The sequence below is a fragment of the Mus caroli genome, chromosome 19 (assembly GCF_900094665.2).
Source record: "Mus caroli chromosome 19, CAROLI_EIJ_v1.1, whole genome shotgun sequence".
Classification (NCBI taxonomy): Eukaryota; Metazoa; Chordata; class Mammalia; order Rodentia; family Muridae; genus Mus; species Mus caroli.
In genome coordinates this window covers 55277875-55294936 of record NC_034588.1, presented here as the reverse complement: position 1 = coordinate 55294936, position 17062 = coordinate 55277875, and the positions used below count along the sequence as shown (strand labels likewise).

Below are 17062 nucleotides of genomic sequence, written 5' to 3'. Positions count from 1 at the left end.
TTGGGATGAAAGGTGTGTCCTAAGGGCGTGTCTGTATTCCAGCCATAGGGATTAAAGGTGTGTCATTCCAGACAGATCACACAGACCTAGAAAGTCTTTGGATGTGACCCCCTTGTCAGAGCAGCCATGTTGCTGGATTAAAATTCCTCTGCAAACCAGTACTAATAAACAGGCCACCCTCTGTGTGCGTGGAGCAAGAAGTTAAGCGCGTGTGGTAGTTATTAGAGGGCTGAATGACAGACCAACGGCTTCACTTCTAAAACTCTGAGCAAGCCAGTGTTCTGTGAGTGGCCCAGGTCGAGCAGGCATCCCCTTCCCGAAGCTTCATGGGAAAGGTGGAAACTAGATGAAGACCATAGGCTCTGGCCACATGCCATGGGTCTCAGTGCCGCCCCTGACTCCTCTAAGACACTTAGTCCAAGCCACGTGACCTTGCTAGACCTCGCTGTGCTTCCGTTTCAGAATTCTATTTATTTGCCTACTTTTAATTGACTCTTTGTGATTTTTACATCATGAACACCAAATCCCATTCATTTCCAGGTCATTCCATATCTGCTTCCCATCCTGTAACCTCCTCCCCCATCTCCTTCCCCTCCCCCCCAAAAAACCAACCCCATCTGGCCATGGAAACTGTGGTATGTCACAGTGTGTCAAACAGTACACTCTTCTCCTCAAACAACTTTACTTGCAGATGTTCTTTGCAGTGAGTCATTGGTCTGATCTGAGGCCTCTGGTTTCTGCTACACATCAATCTTGGATTCTCACGGGGACTCCTCTTGGATATCCTGTTGTCCTGTGTCATGGAGATCCAGCAGCTTTGGATCTGTAGTACCATCCCCATTCACATGCTCCAGCAGTTCAGAGATTGGGTAGATGTTGGGGTGAACCAGCTCAAAGGCCTGGATCAGGGCCTGAGTGGTAGCTGAGTTGGTCAGCTTGCCTGCTCTCCCATGCCCATGCCACCAGGGCCAGCTCTCCATCACTGCCCAGGCAAAGGATTAGGCCAACACTCGTGTGCCCACACCACCAGAGCCAGCTCACACTCCTTTTTAAAATGGAGACACTTACAAGATTTTGTTCACAGGGAGTATAAGGATCGAAGTGATATACATGCATGATGTCCCCAGAGGAAGGAAAGTTCTAGTCGAGTGGTAGCTTCCATTGGCATTTGAGGAGACAGCAAAGGGGAGGCAGGAAACTCACCACTGGCACCTCGCCCTCCAGGGCTCAAGGTTTACATGAGGTTGCATTTCTCCTGGCTGGAAAGGTCTCGCACATTTTTTTCTGATGGGCCGCAGTGCTGATTGTCAGGATTGGGCAATGGAGGCACAGGGTGAAACTGTAGCTTCTCAGGACTCTGCTGCCTCCCTGAGCCTGAGAATCTAGAAGCTGGGCACCAGGAGAATGGGGCGCTGGCCGGGAGCAGTGAGCATGAGCAGATAGTTTAGGATATAACCCAAGGCCCCACACAGACCCATCAGTAACTCGTGGCCCCGCCTCAAAACAGTGGCAAAGCCTGGCTATCTAGCCTACATCAATCTGATTAATTTGTTCCTCCCACTGATAAGTGGGTTAGTCCAGAGGCTTCCTTCCACACCCACCCATCCCCCCCCCCCCCCCCCCCCCCAGGGACCCTGTTCATGATTTTTTTTATGACCTCTTTCCACCCACCATCTGGCCTCTGCACCGTATCCCCTGTCAGAGGACCGTGTATGGCAGCTGCTTTGGCTTCTGGCAGAGCCAGAGAGGCAGCAATGCCTGCCTGGCTTTCAGCAGATTAGACAGAACCAGCCTTAAAATAGGAACTCTTCTATTTTAGTGACTTGGCTGGCAGCTCACCGGGGAAGGAGAGGTTGCTGTGTGTTAGCATCCCGCTTGGCAGTGAAGTGGCATGATTCAAGCTGTCACAGAGCTCCCAAGGGTGACCCATGTCTGGAAGTTGCATGTGAACTGCACTGGGCTTAGCACCTGCTCTCCATTCCCAGGACTTGCTATGGGCCAGAGGCTCCTGCTCCTGAGGAGCCAAGAAGGGGAGAGAAGGGAGGGAGGGAAGGAGGACACAGTGATGGTGGGGCCTGGGGAGAACCCCCAGAGCTTTAACAGAGTAAGGAGACATTACTGCCTGGTCCCTTGCACGGGTAAGGGGGTACGACATTGTCTCTGCCTCTTTCAACATAGGGAAGCAGGATTCCTCTGGTCTCCAAACAGCCATCCCAAACCAAAGGCATGGTTCCTCCTAACCATGGACACATCTTTCTGTAGGACCTCACCATGGACACAGACTTAACAGCAGCAAATGGCAAGAAGGTCAAAGCCCTCGAAATCTTCGCTTACGCCCTGCAGTACTTCAAGGAGCAGGCTCTGAAGGTAAAGCCTAGCGTCAGTCAGTCTTATGTTAGGCCAACCTTGGGTTGCTGCACCTGCCCAGGAGGCGGAGGTGCAGCCTACGGGGAGAGCATGTGGGCTCTGAGGTTACAACAGTCCAGTGTGTTCCTTTGTTGATGTTTTTAAAGTTTTTTTTTAAAGGTTTATTATTTACTCTATTATGAGTACACTATGAGTACACTATTTTCAGACACACAAGAAGAGGGCTTTGGATCTCATTACAGATGGTTGTGAGCTACCCACCACGTGGTTGCTGGGAATTGAACCCAGGACCTCTGGAAGAGCAGTCAGGGCTCTTTAACCACTGAGCCATTTCTCCAGCTCCTGAATGTGTTCTTAGGCAACGCTGGTGGGAAGGTGAAAGTATTCAGCATCTTGGAACAAATTTGGCAGCTCCTAAAAAAGACAGACACAGAGACATGGCCCAACCATTCCACTCCTAGGGAAACGAAAACGCTCACACATAAAACCATTCACATTGAAAAATTCATAGCAGTGTTATTTATAAAAACTAAAAAGCAGAGACAAGTCAAATGTCCGTCAGCTGATTGATAACCGAATGTTACTCAGCCATAAAAAGACATGAAATACAGATGCATATCACGGTCAGATAAACCTTGCGAACATCATACGAAGTAAAAGAAACAATACATAAAAGCCTCGTTATATAATTATTTCCCTTTGTATGAAATGCTCATAATAGGTAAATCCACAGAGTCAGCAGTCCCTTCCCTTATAGGGTGCGTATGAAATAATTGAGAAGAGCCCAGGGGCGCCCTGCCTCCACACTGCTGTGTGGGATGTAGGCACAGGCTCCTCTGGAGTTCCTGGTAAAGGACTGACTGCTCAGCAAAGCCACAGGAGGGGTGTCCCAGGGGGTGTCCCTGGGGCCAGCAGCATCTCTTCACCTCCTACACTTATTCTTCTCGGCGTTAGGAGCTGAGTGACCAGGCAGGGTCAGACTTTGAGAACTCTGACGTCAGATGGGTCATCACGGTGCCTGCCATCTGGAAGCAACCAGCCAAGCAGTTCATGAGAGAAGCTGCCTACCAGGTGAGGGACATTGGGATGGGGGGGGGGCAGAGGAGAAGGAGCTGAGATTCCCACAGTGGTGACTGTGACTGTGCTCAGGAATCTCCCAGCATCCACCAGCTTCCTAAGGAATATGGGAAGAGACATGGGTAAAGGGTCTTCTTGTGCCTCAGCTTCCTGTGTCAGCCTAACAGGCTCCCATCCTCTCCCCCCTCTTACCCGCTCTCCTCCCTCCCACCTCTCCCCTCTCCTCTCCCCCTTCTTCCTCCCTCTTCCATCCTCTCCCCCTCTCCCCTCCCCTCCCCCTCCACTCTCCTCTCCTCCTACTCCTCTTCCTCCTCCTCCTCCTCCTCCTCCTCTCTCTCTTTCTTTCTCTCCCTCTCTCCCTCTCCCCCTCTCCCCCTCTCTCTCTCTTCTTCCCTCCCTCTCTGTTTCCCTCTCCCTCACCCTTTCCCTCTCTCCCCCTTCCTCTCTCTCCCTCTCTCCCCTTCCTCTCTCCCTCTCCCCTTCCTCTCTGTCTCCCTCTCTCCCACCCTCTCTCCCCCATCCTCTCTCTCTTTCATCCCTCCCTCTGGATTCATGTGTCTGGGTCATGGTTCCACTGTAAATTTTGGGGACTGGATTTCAAACTGTGGCTCAGAGACATTTCCTGTAGATATGAAAGACCATGAAAAACTTCAGGAAAAGCCTTGGAAACAAGAACATTTATATAAGAAGGGAGTAGAGGCAAGGATTCAGCTTGGCCAGGAGGCTGACAGTGGCCACCTGCCTCTGGGAACTGGACCGCCCTCTGCTTACTTGCCCGTCAGGGCCATCTAGAAGCATGTGGACTCTCCGAGAAGGGTGAGGGCTAACATACCGAGTGCTGTCAGGCTCCTACACCAGGGCAGCTCCATGGTGAACCTGTCACCCTCCGAGGCAAGACTCTCCCAAGATTGGTGACCAGCTATCAAGAGTTCACCCGTGCTGTAGATGTTCACAGCCTCTCTGATGGTTGATATTGATGGCCAGCTTGACAAGATCTGGAATCTTCCAGGAAACAAACATTAAGGCATGTCTGTGAGGAAATTTCTGGCCATAGTCGATGTGGGAAGATCCATCTTACTGCAGGAGGCACCTCTCATGGGCAGGAATCCTAGGCTGACTAAGCTGGAGAAAGGGAGCCAGGCACCAACATTCATTCTTCCTGCTTCCTGGCGGTGCAGTGTGAGCCTCTGCCTCAGGTTCCCGCTACCATGCCTTTCCCTCCATGACCGTGACCAGACTGTACTCTCAAACCTGGGGCCAAAATAAACCCTGCCATCTTTGAACTGCTTCTGTCAGATGTTTTCTGCTAGCTGCAAGAAACATACCAATGCAGCCTCCCTACCATCACAGATAACTGTGCCAAGCAGTCTTCTGTGGTCTGTCCCTGTCCCCAGCCGAGCTGGCTTTTGATGAGCCTGGATCAGTACTCTGCCTTGAGAGTCAGGGTTTGGTCTTTAATCTCAGTCCTAGCCAGGACTGGCACGTCATCAGTGCCTTAGATGTCTCCTTGTCCTCTGTCCTCATAAGACCTCCCAAGAGACACCATACCCACTTTTTCTCAGGAGGCAGACTTGTGACATCAAGTCAGTAGCCATGTATATATGATCCTTTCCTACCAAGAGTCACCGAAGCACCTTGATCCCCAGCAGGTGGTAATGTGGCCCCGTGAGTTTGAGCGCCACAGGCTCTGTTCAGTACTCAGGGCTCTACCCAATGCAGCTCCTGGAGCTCAGCTTGTTCAAGGTCAAGGGCAGATTATCCTCCGCTCGCAGTCCCCTTTCCGGGGCTGTTTCCTCCGCTCTCCCCCTCCTCTGTGCGGTGAGAATCTGGCTCTATGTATGAAGCTGCCAAAAATAGATTTGCTTTTATAGGGCTGAAGTAAGAGGCAGGAAGTTGCAGAAGGAGGCAAACCTTTAAGAAGAGAAGGATGCAGACGCATCTTAGTTGTTCACAGGAGCCCTGGGCATCAGCCTTCAGGGTGTGTCCAAAGATGAGTGTGTTCAGGGGTGGGCCGTCGGGACTTGACCATTTGCCCATACTGCACTGTGCTCTGAGCTGTTCCCAGAAAGGATATGCAAACTTCATGGCCTCAGCTCGCACTCCCCAGCCCACAGGAAGGCTTCAGCAGCAAATGTGTGACCTGTAGAGGGGTCAGATCTTATTTTTAGATTGGAAAAAAGAGAGAGGTGCGTGGTGGTTGGTCAATTTGTTAGTCCGGGCAGCTCTGGCCTGGCTCTTCCTAGGATGGAGTCTCTGAGTGGGTAGGACAAGGGGTGGAGCCTCACCCTTCAGAGTCTCGGGAGAAAAATCAGACAAGGAAGGGCATAGTGTCCTTGGCTTTGGTGGAATAAAGCTGGCCTTACAAGCCAGGCGTGGTGGCTCATCCCTGTAATCTCAGTACTTAGAAGGCTGAGGCAGGAGGATTGGTTTACTCAGAGGCATGCAGGACATTGAGACTGTCTTCTAAGTCAGGTTAACTTTTCTTTGGTGTTGTTTTTGCAGCTTAGGTGCAGACCCTTTATAGTTCTGCTTTGATGCTTCCATTCAGGTCACATGACCATGTGGGTTTAAAGATGGCCACTTTGTTTGGCTAGTCTTTGATTTTTTTTTTTTTTTAAACTCATGTCTTCATTAGGCCCTTACACTGGGGCCCCTGTGTGCCAGGCTCTGAAAGTCACTGGATAGAACGGCCCAGCTGAATTAGGGTCCTCAGGTTGCTCATGGGGCCCAATGGCTTACAGATAGGAACTTAGAGGATGCACACAGGGAATGGTTAGTCTGCAGTGTCTTCAGCTTGCCTTCAGGGAGAGTTCCAGGAAGAGTGGGGGTACAGCATATGACATCTCTTCACCGCACCCCTCTGCCTTTTAAACTATAGTATGAGGAAGGTCCAGTCCTAGAAAGTTAATTTTGTGGGTCAGCTCAAGTGGGTCAGAGTTTGTCCAGATGTTTGGTTAAAAATAATGCTCTTGGTGTTCCTATAAGGGTGATTTGAACGTCATTATTTAGCTGCCCAGAGTAAGCAGGTGACTCTGTTACACGGATGGGCCTGTTCTAGCCAACTGAAGGCTGAACAGGGCAAAGAGCTGACCCTTCTCTGAGCGGGAAGAAATCCCTCCTGCTTGCTTTTCAGCTGGGACATGTATTCTTTCTTTTCTTCCCTTTGGATTCCGATGGAAACATCAGCTCTTCTTGGGTTGTAAGCCCGTGTCCTTCAGACAGGAGCTACCCAGCCAGGGACTTGGGACTCATCAGGCTTTGTAATTGTGAGCCAAATCCTTGTAAGACATCTCTTGCTGCATGTGTTGAGTACCCTGCTTGTATCGTTTCCCTGGAGAACCCTGGTTTATGCAGTTCATAAGCAAAACCAGTGTTCCGAGCCCAGCGTCTTCTGGGAACGCTCACAGGGTATCTGTCGATCCCCATGAAAGGACCTTAATCAATCAGATGAGCATTTGCTCCCTCCTACACGGTGGTAGCTGCCTGCCAGCCCTCCCACAGGAGTGACCTGCGAACGAAGCAGAACTAGGGTACCAGCAGAACACGAGCAGGGAAGCTGGGCGGCCATTCTGCTCACGTGGGGAAACACAGAGACCCTCCTTCGAGCTTTTAGGAGACTTTCTTAGTACAAGTTTTTGTTACGTTCACCTGCCAGAGGGAGGGAAGGAGTCTCAGAGAGAGAAGAGCTAGGATGATCTCGGCACAGCATCCTCTAGTCTGGACTAGGTCTAGGGCCTCCGCTTGAGTCGGCGCCCTGGAGGGCTGCAGAGTCGTGCATACAGACCTGTTTTGTCCGGAGACCTTCCCTAGGCTGCTGGTCTCAGTCGTGGGAGAAAGAACGTGCCAAATCTCAATCCCTTAGGATTTGCACACTCTGGACGGCTATGGATCCTTGAAGAGCAGAAAGGACACTGGATTGTTCTTATGAGGCCTTCAGGAAAGATCTAAGAGGGAGGGAGGGAGGAAAAGAGAAGACGGAGGGGCAGGGGAGAGGAAGGGGGAAGGCTAAATCTCAGAGGATCGTGGACAGGAAATTGTCCAGTTTTATTTTAGAGGCGTTTTGCATAAAATGTGTAACCCTGGTGAGTTCCAGAAGCCTCTTAAATAAATGATGCTCCCATGTACAATGACCTCATTTGACATGGAGACACAGCGTGTAACTTCCTGCCTGGACAGGCTGCAGTGAATAATAACCCTATCAGGGGAAACCTGAGTGCCAGTACGACTCCCATCTGGGACAGCCGGGACTCAACCGCGGCCCTGTAGAACGTGTAGCTGGCCTGGCCATCTTTCTCATTTGTGGACCAAGTCTCTTGGCAGATTTTCCTGGCAGATTGCAAAGGGCCAAGGAGCTGAGTAGTTGGGGTAAACAGCCACTTCTGTGGGCTCCCCGGAGAGCCGTTCAGTCGCCCACACCTCCTGAGTGGATCTCACAATTCCAGAAGGGCTTTAAAATTTAGCTTCCCACCAGGCAGTTTTAGATCCTGGAGGAGTAAGTGGGGTTAGCATGCTGCAGGTTTGCACACATTTCAGGACACCGAGGGCCCTCCTACAGAATGCTCATGTTCAGTTAAACAGAGACCAGGGCCAGGAGAGCGCAGAAGAAGGCTGGCTGGCTGGAGAAGGGGTTGAGTCACTACTTCAGCAACTGAAACCTGCTACAGAGTGAGAAGACCTCTCTGTTGTGCTCAGGGAGTGCAGAGCCCAGTGCAGAGGCTTGGTGTGTCTGTACCAACTCTGCATAGTCAGAGGCAGACTGCAATGCCTGGTAGCAGTGCCAGTGTTACTGGTGGTTAGGGTTTCCAAGCTCTGGTGTCTCATGCGAGAAAGAAAGGCAGAGTCACAAAGCAGCCAGAAAGCTTTACTCAAAATAAAACATTTAAAAGGAATATACTCTTAAGATTGGCTGTATATATCCATGCCCAAATGAAGATGCATTTGATCACTAGGAGGTAGTTTTCATGGTTTCATCTATTGTACTGACAGATGAAGCCTTATGCCTGTTTCTCCACTCTGCCTGTCCCTTCCCATAAGGCATTTGGTTTTTAAACCATATACACAACCCAACTAGGCATAGCCATAAGATGATAAATGCAGGAATGTCTCTGAATGTTCACTCTGAGGACATAGTTAGCATTATTTATTGTGCATGTACCCCAAACTAGTCCAGGTCGGGTTGGCCTTCCTACTTGCTCTGCCCAGACATAAGCAACTGAATTGACTCTTAAGTTTGATGGTCTTTAGGGCGAAAACTTATTCCATTGCTGCAAGCACAGTATATGTGCTGCTCAGCGCAATGTGCAGGCCTCTGTTGCTAACATGTTGCTAGGTGCGCTGTTCAGAGAGGAGTATGTGTGCAGATGAAGGATCTAGGCTGTCAAGTGTGTGCATGTGTGTGCATGCACACACATAGCCCAAACTGAGTGGAGTCCCAGGTGGCTAAACTACCCCCTATGCCTGCCTCCCAGTAGAGAGGAGCTCACACAGGAATAGTGACTCCAAAGTAGCAGCTCCAAAGGCAGAGAAACCCTGGGCTCACTGAGATCTGGGCCAAGGAGTTTGTATGAGCGTGGTTCTAAGTATCTGAGCCCAGGCTCTCCTGCCAGAGATGAAGCTGTCTAGGATTTTGAAGGCCTAGGCAGTTCTATTCCATCTCTTCCTGTCCCTAGGGGTGCATGAGTGGTTCCCAGATCCTCCTGGAAAAATAGAAATATTGGTACAGAGTCAGCTGACCCCTGCAGTGCTTTGAAGAGTCACTTCCCACAGTTCTCCATTGTGGCTCCATAGGAGCTCACTGGCGGCCACAAAGCTCCTTGGTCTCTTGGCTAATGTGACAATGGGGGGGCTGGAACAAACAAATGGGGGAGGGGGAGCTGGGGCACTCCTCATTCAAACCATTACAGTTACATGCTTGACACGACCCAGACCTGTGACACCGCCCAGACTTCATGTCATCATGGTGGCTCCTTCTTTCTGGAGTGGGGTGCACACCTTCACCTCTGTTTTTTTTCTGTGTATCTTCTCACAGTTGCAGTGGGGGCCCCTGTGGAAATGGGTCACAGGCATTGCTGTGAAACCAAGCCAGCCCCTCAATGTGTGCATGGCCTCTGCCATTTGGGGCAGACTCCATTATCCTGGGCATGTCTTTTTGTTGTTGTTTTAGAGACAATCTCTCTTATTATGTAGCTCCAGATGTCCTAGGACTAGCTCTGTCGACCAGGCTGGCATTAAATTCACAGAGATTCACCTGTCTCTGTCTCTTTCGTGCTAAAATGAAAGGTATGCACTGCCACACCCGGTCTATGTCTGATTTTAAACAAAGAGTGTATTTTTAATTATGTGTGTATATGTGTGTGTGTGTGTATATATATATATATATATGTGTGTGTGTGTGTGTGTATGTGTGTGTGATATGTATATATGTGTGTGTGTGTCTGTGTCTGTGTGTCTGTGCATGNTCAAAACAGTGGCAAAGCCTGGCTATCTAGCCTACATCAATCTGATTAATTTGTTCCTCCCACTGATAAGTGGGTTAGTCCAGAGGCTTCCTTCCCCCCCCCCCCCCCCCCCCCCCCCCCGCCGCCCCCAGGGACCCTGTTCATGATTTTTTTTATGACCTCTTTCCACCCACCATCTGGCCTCTGCACCGTATCCCCTGTCAGAGGACCGTGTATGGCAGCTGCTTTGGCTTCTGGCAGAGCCAGAGAGGCAGCAATGCCTGCCTGGCTTTCAGCAGATTAGACAGAACCAGCCTTAAAATAGGAACTCTTCTATTTTAGTGACTTGGCTGGCAGCTCACCGGGGAAGGAGAGGTTGCTGTGTGTTAGCATCCCGCTTGGCAGTGAAGTGGCATGATTCAAGCTGTCACAGAGCTCCCAAGGGTGACCCATGTCTGGAAGTTGCATGTGAACTGCACTGGGCTTAGCACCTGCTCTCCATTCCCAGGACTTGCTATGGGCCAGAGGCTCCTGCTCCTGAGGAGCCAAGAAGGGGAGAGAAGGGAGGGAGGGAAGGAGGACACAGTGATGGTGGGGCCTGGGGAGAACCCCCAGAGCTTTAACAGAGTAAGGAGACATTACTGCCTGGTCCCTTGCACGGGTAAGGGGGTACGACATTGTCTCTGCCTCTTTCAACATAGGGAAGCAGGATTCCTCTGGTCTCCAAACAGCCATCCCAAACCAAAGGCATGGTTCCTCCTAACCATGGACACATCTTTCTGTAGGACCTCACCATGGACACAGACTTAACAGCAGCAAATGGCAAGAAGGTCAAAGCCCTCGAAATCTTCGCTTACGCCCTGCAGTACTTCAAGGAGCAGGCTCTGAAGGTAAAGCCTAGCGTCAGTCAGTCTTATGTTAGGCCAACCTTGGGTTGCTGCACCTGCCCAGGAGGCGGAGGTGCAGCCTACGGGGAGAGCATGTGGGCTCTGAGGTTACAACAGTCCAGTGTGTTCCTTTGTTGATGTTTTTAAAGTTTTTTTTTAAAGGTTTATTATTTACTCTATTATGAGTACACTATGAGTACACTATTTTCAGACACACAAGAAGAGGGCTTTGGATCTCATTACAGATGGTTGTGAGCTACCCACCACGTGGTTGCTGGGAATTGAACCCAGGACCTCTGGAAGAGCAGTCAGGGCTCTTTAACCACTGAGCCATTTCTCCAGCTCCTGAATGTGTTCTTAGGCAACGCTGGTGGGAAGGTGAAAGTATTCAGCATCTTGGAACAAATTTGGCAGCTCCTAAAAAAGACAGACACAGAGACATGGCCCAACCATTCCACTCCTAGGGAAACGAAAACGCTCACACATAAAACCATTCACATTGAAAAATTCATAGCAGTGTTATTTATAAAAACTAAAAAGCAGAGACAAGTCAAATGTCCGTCAGCTGATTGATAACCGAATGTTACTCAGCCATAAAAAGACATGAAATACAGATGCATATCACGGTCAGATAAACCTTGCGAACATCATACGAAGTAAAAGAAACAATACATAAAAGCCTCGTTATATAATTATTTCCCTTTGTATGAAATGCTCATAATAGGTAAATCCACAGAGTCAGCAGTCCCTTCCCTTATAGGGTGCGTATGAAATAATTGAGAAGAGCCCAGGGGCGCCCTGCCTCCACACTGCTGTGTGGGATGTAGGCACAGGCTCCTCTGGAGTTCCTGGTAAAGGACTGACTGCTCAGCAAAGCCACAGGAGGGGTGTCCCAGGGGGTGTCCCTGGGGCCAGCAGCATCTCTTCACCTCCTACACTTATTCTTCTCGGCGTTAGGAGCTGAGTGACCAGGCAGGGTCAGACTTTGAGAACTCTGACGTCAGATGGGTCATCACGGTGCCTGCCATCTGGAAGCAACCAGCCAAGCAGTTCATGAGAGAAGCTGCCTACCAGGTGAGGGACATTGGGATGGGGGGGGGGCAGAGGAGAAGGAGCTGAGATTCCCACAGTGGTGACTGTGACTGTGCTCAGGAATCTCCCAGCATCCACCAGCTTCCTAAGGAATATGGGAAGAGACATGGGTAAAGGGTCTTCTTGTGCCTCAGCTTCCTGTGTCAGCCTAACAGGCTCCCATCCTCTCCCCCCTCTTACCCGCTCTCCTCCCTCCCACCTCTCCCCTCTCCTCTCCCCCTTCTTCCTCCCTCTTCCATCCTCTCCCCCTCTCCCCTCCCCTCCCCCTCCACTCTCCTCTCCTCCTACTCCTCTTCCTCCTCCTCCTCCTCCTCCTCCTCTCTCTCTTTCTTTCTCTCCCTCTCTCCCTCTCCCCCTCTCCCCCTCTCTCTCTCTTCTTCCCTCCCTCTCTGTTTCCCTCTCCCTCACCCTTTCCCTCTCTCCCCCTTCCTCTCTCTCCCTCTCTCCCCTTCCTCTCTCCCTCTCCCCTTCCTCTCTGTCTCCCTCTCTCCCACCCTCTCTCCCCCATCCTCTCTCTCTTTCATCCCTCCCTCTGGATTCATGTGTCTGGGTCATGGTTCCACTGTAAATTTTGGGGACTGGATTTCAAACTGTGGCTCAGAGACATTTCCTGTAGATATGAAAGACCATGAAAAACTTCAGGAAAAGCCTTGGAAACAAGAACATTTATATAAGAAGGGAGTAGAGGCAAGGATTCAGCTTGGCCAGGAGGCTGACAGTGGCCACCTGCCTCTGGGAACTGGACCGCCCTCTGCTTACTTGCCCGTCAGGGCCATCTAGAAGCATGTGGACTCTCCGAGAAGGGTGAGGGCTAACATACCGAGTGCTGTCAGGCTCCTACACCAGGGCAGCTCCATGGTGAACCTGTCACCCTCCGAGGCAAGACTCTCCCAAGATTGGTGACCAGCTATCAAGAGTTCACCCGTGCTGTAGATGTTCACAGCCTCTCTGATGGTTGATATTGATGGCCAGCTTGACAAGATCTGGAATCTTCCAGGAAACAAACATTAAGGCATGTCTGTGAGGAAATTTCTGGCCATAGTCGATGTGGGAAGATCCATCTTACTGCAGGAGGCACCTCTCATGGGCAGGAATCCTAGGCTGACTAAGCTGGAGAAAGGGAGCCAGGCACCAACATTCATTCTTCCTGCTTCCTGGCGGTGCAGTGTGAGCCTCTGCCTCAGGTTCCCGCTACCATGCCTTTCCCTCCATGACCGTGACCAGACTGTACTCTCAAACCTGGGGCCAAAATAAACCCTGCCATCTTTGAACTGCTTCTGTCAGATGTTTTCTGCTAGCTGCAAGAAACATACCAATGCAGCCTCCCTACCATCACAGATAACTGTGCCAAGCAGTCTTCTGTGGTCTGTCCCTGTCCCCAGCCGAGCTGGCTTTTGATGAGCCTGGATCAGTACTCTGCCTTGAGAGTCAGGGTTTGGTCTTTAATCTCAGTCCTAGCCAGGACTGGCACGTCATCAGTGCCTTAGATGTCTCCTTGTCCTCTGTCCTCATAAGACCTCCCAAGAGACACCATACCCACTTTTTCTCAGGAGGCAGACTTGTGACATCAAGTCAGTAGCCATGTATATATGATCCTTTCCTACCAAGAGTCACCGAAGCACCTTGATCCCCAGCAGGTGGTAATGTGGCCCCGTGAGTTTGAGCGCCACAGGCTCTGTTCAGTACTCAGGGCTCTACCCAATGCAGCTCCTGGAGCTCAGCTTGTTCAAGGTCAAGGGCAGATTATCCTCCGCTCGCAGTCCCCTTTCCGGGGCTGTTTCCTCCGCTCTCCCCCTCCTCTGTGCGGTGAGAATCTGGCTCTATGTATGAAGCTGCCAAAAATAGATTTGCTTTTATAGGGCTGAAGTAAGAGGCAGGAAGTTGCAGAAGGAGGCAAACCTTTAAGAAGAGAAGGATGCAGACGCATCTTAGTTGTTCACAGGAGCCCTGGGCATCAGCCTTCAGGGTGTGTCCAAAGATGAGTGTGTTCAGGGGTGGGCCGTCGGGACTTGACCATTTGCCCATACTGCACTGTGCTCTGAGCTGTTCCCAGAAAGGATATGCAAACTTCATGGCCTCAGCTCGCACTCCCCAGCCCACAGGAAGGCTTCAGCAGCAAATGTGTGACCTGTAGAGGGGTCAGATCTTATTTTTAGATTGGAAAAAAGAGAGAGGTGCGTGGTGGTTGGTCAATTTGTTAGTCCGGGCAGCTCTGGCCTGGCTCTTCCTAGGATGGAGTCTCTGAGTGGGTAGGACAAGGGGTGGAGCCTCACCCTTCAGAGTCTCGGGAGAAAAATCAGACAAGGAAGGGCATAGTGTCCTTGGCTTTGGTGGAATAAAGCTGGCCTTACAAGCCAGGCGTGGTGGCTCATCCCTGTAATCTCAGTACTTAGAAGGCTGAGGCAGGAGGATTGGTTTACTCAGAGGCATGCAGGACATTGAGACTGTCTTCTAAGTCAGGTTAACTTTTCTTTGGTGTTGTTTTTGCAGCTTAGGTGCAGACCCTTTATAGTTCTGCTTTGATGCTTCCATTCAGGTCACATGACCATGTGGGTTTAAAGATGGCCACTTTGTTTGGCTAGTCTTTGATTTTTTTTTTTTTTTAAACTCATGTCTTCATTAGGCCCTTACACTGGGGCCCCTGTGTGCCAGGCTCTGAAAGTCACTGGATAGAACGGCCCAGCTGAATTAGGGTCCTCAGGTTGCTCATGGGGCCCAATGGCTTACAGATAGGAACTTAGAGGATGCACACAGGGAATGGTTAGTCTGCAGTGTCTTCAGCTTGCCTTCAGGGAGAGTTCCAGGAAGAGTGGGGGTACAGCATATGACATCTCTTCACCGCACCCCTCTGCCTTTTAAACTATAGTATGAGGAAGGTCCAGTCCTAGAAAGTTAATTTTGTGGGTCAGCTCAAGTGGGTCAGAGTTTGTCCAGATGTTTGGTTAAAAATAATGCTCTTGGTGTTCCTATAAGGGTGATTTGAACGTCATTATTTAGCTGCCCAGAGTAAGCAGGTGACTCTGTTACACGGATGGGCCTGTTCTAGCCAACTGAAGGCTGAACAGGGCAAAGAGCTGACCCTTCTCTGAGCGGGAAGAAATCCCTCCTGCTTGCTTTTCAGCTGGGACATGTATTCTTTCTTTTCTTCCCTTTGGATTCCGATGGAAACATCAGCTCTTCTTGGGTTGTAAGCCCGTGTCCTTCAGACAGGAGCTACCCAGCCAGGGACTTGGGACTCATCAGGCTTTGTAATTGTGAGCCAAATCCTTGTAAGACATCTCTTGCTGCATGTGTTGAGTACCCTGCTTGTATCGTTTCCCTGGAGAACCCTGGTTTATGCAGTTCATAAGCAAAACCAGTGTTCCGAGCCCAGCGTCTTCTGGGAACGCTCACAGGGTATCTGTCGATCCCCATGAAAGGACCTTAATCAATCAGATGAGCATTTGCTCCCTCCTACACGGTGGTAGCTGCCTGCCAGCCCTCCCACAGGAGTGACCTGCGAACGAAGCAGAACTAGGGTACCAGCAGAACACGAGCAGGGAAGCTGGGCGGCCATTCTGCTCACGTGGGGAAACACAGAGACCCTCCTTCGAGCTTTTAGGAGACTTTCTTAGTACAAGTTTTTGTTACGTTCACCTGCCAGAGGGAGGGAAGGAGTCTCAGAGAGAGAAGAGCTAGGATGATCTCGGCACAGCATCCTCTAGTCTGGACTAGGTCTAGGGCCTCCGCTTGAGTCGGCGCCCTGGAGGGCTGCAGAGTCGTGCATACAGACCTGTTTTGTCCGGAGACCTTCCCTAGGCTGCTGGTCTCAGTCGTGGGAGAAAGAACGTGCCAAATCTCAATCCCTTAGGATTTGCACACTCTGGACGGCTATGGATCCTTGAAGAGCAGAAAGGACACTGGATTGTTCTTATGAGGCCTTCAGGAAAGATCTAAGAGGGAGGGAGGGAGGAAAAGAGAAGACGGAGGGGCAGGGGAGAGGAAGGGGGAAGGCTAAATCTCAGAGGATCGTGGACAGGAAATTGTCCAGTTTTATTTTAGAGGCGTTTTGCATAAAATGTGTAACCCTGGTGAGTTCCAGAAGCCTCTTAAATAAATGATGCTCCCATGTACAATGACCTCATTTGACATGGAGACACAGCGTGTAACTTCCTGCCTGGACAGGCTGCAGTGAATAATAACCCTATCAGGGGAAACCTGAGTGCCAGTACGACTCCCATCTGGGACAGCCGGGACTCAACCGCGGCCCTGTAGAACGTGTAGCTGGCCTGGCCATCTTTCTCATTTGTGGACCAAGTCTCTTGGCAGATTTTCCTGGCAGATTGCAAAGGGCCAAGGAGCTGAGTAGTTGGGGTAAACAGCCACTTCTGTGGGCTCCCCGGAGAGCCGTTCAGTCGCCCACACCTCCTGAGTGGATCTCACAATTCCAGAAGGGCTTTAAAATTTAGCTTCCCACCAGGCAGTTTTAGATCCTGGAGGAGTAAGTGGGGTTAGCATGCTGCAGGTTTGCACACATTTCAGGACACCGAGGGCCCTCCTACAGAATGCTCATGTTCAGTTAAACAGAGACCAGGGCCAGGAGAGCGCAGAAGAAGGCTGGCTGGCTGGAGAAGGGGTTGAGTCACTACTTCAGCAACTGAAACCTGCTACAGAGTGAGAAGACCTCTCTGTTGTGCTCAGGGAGTGCAGAGCCCAGTGCAGAGGCTTGGTGTGTCTGTACCAACTCTGCATAGTCAGAGGCAGACTGCAATGCCTGGTAGCAGTGCCAGTGTTACTGGTGGTTAGGGTTTCCAAGCTCTGGTGTCTCATGCGAGAAAGAAAGGCAGAGTCACAAAGCAGCCAGAAAGCTTTACTCAAAATAAAACATTTAAAAGGAATATACTCTTAAGATTGGCTGTATATATCCATGCCCAAATGAAGATGCATTTGATCACTAGGAGGTAGTTTTCATGGTTTCATCTATTGTACTGACAGATGAAGCCTTATGCCTGTTTCTCCACTCTGCCTGTCCCTTCCCATAAGGCATTTGGTTTTTAAACCATATACACAACCCAACTAGGCATAGCCATAAGATGATAAATGCAGGAATGTCTCTGAATGTTCACTCTGAGGACATAGTTAGCATTATTTATTGTGCATGTACCCCAAACTAGTCCAGGTCGGGTTGGCCTTCCTACTTGCTCTGCCCAGACATAAGCAACT

At 50.5% G+C, this 17062-nt stretch overlaps 1 protein-coding gene across 2 annotated transcripts in view; it reads left to right on the top strand.

Moving 5' to 3' along the window:
* Nucleotides 1-17062, top strand: part of Hspa12a (heat shock protein family A (Hsp70) member 12A) — a 158508-nt gene that overhangs the window by 121903 nt on the left and 19543 nt on the right. For both annotated transcript variants that reach the window (XM_029472581.1, XM_021151657.2), the window contains 2 exons: nucleotides 2263-2367; nucleotides 3322-3438. In XM_029472581.1, coding sequence (XP_029328441.1) covers nucleotides 2263-2367; nucleotides 3322-3438 — 222 coding nt within the window. The remainder of the gene's footprint in view (nucleotides 1-2262; nucleotides 2368-3321; nucleotides 3439-17062) is intronic.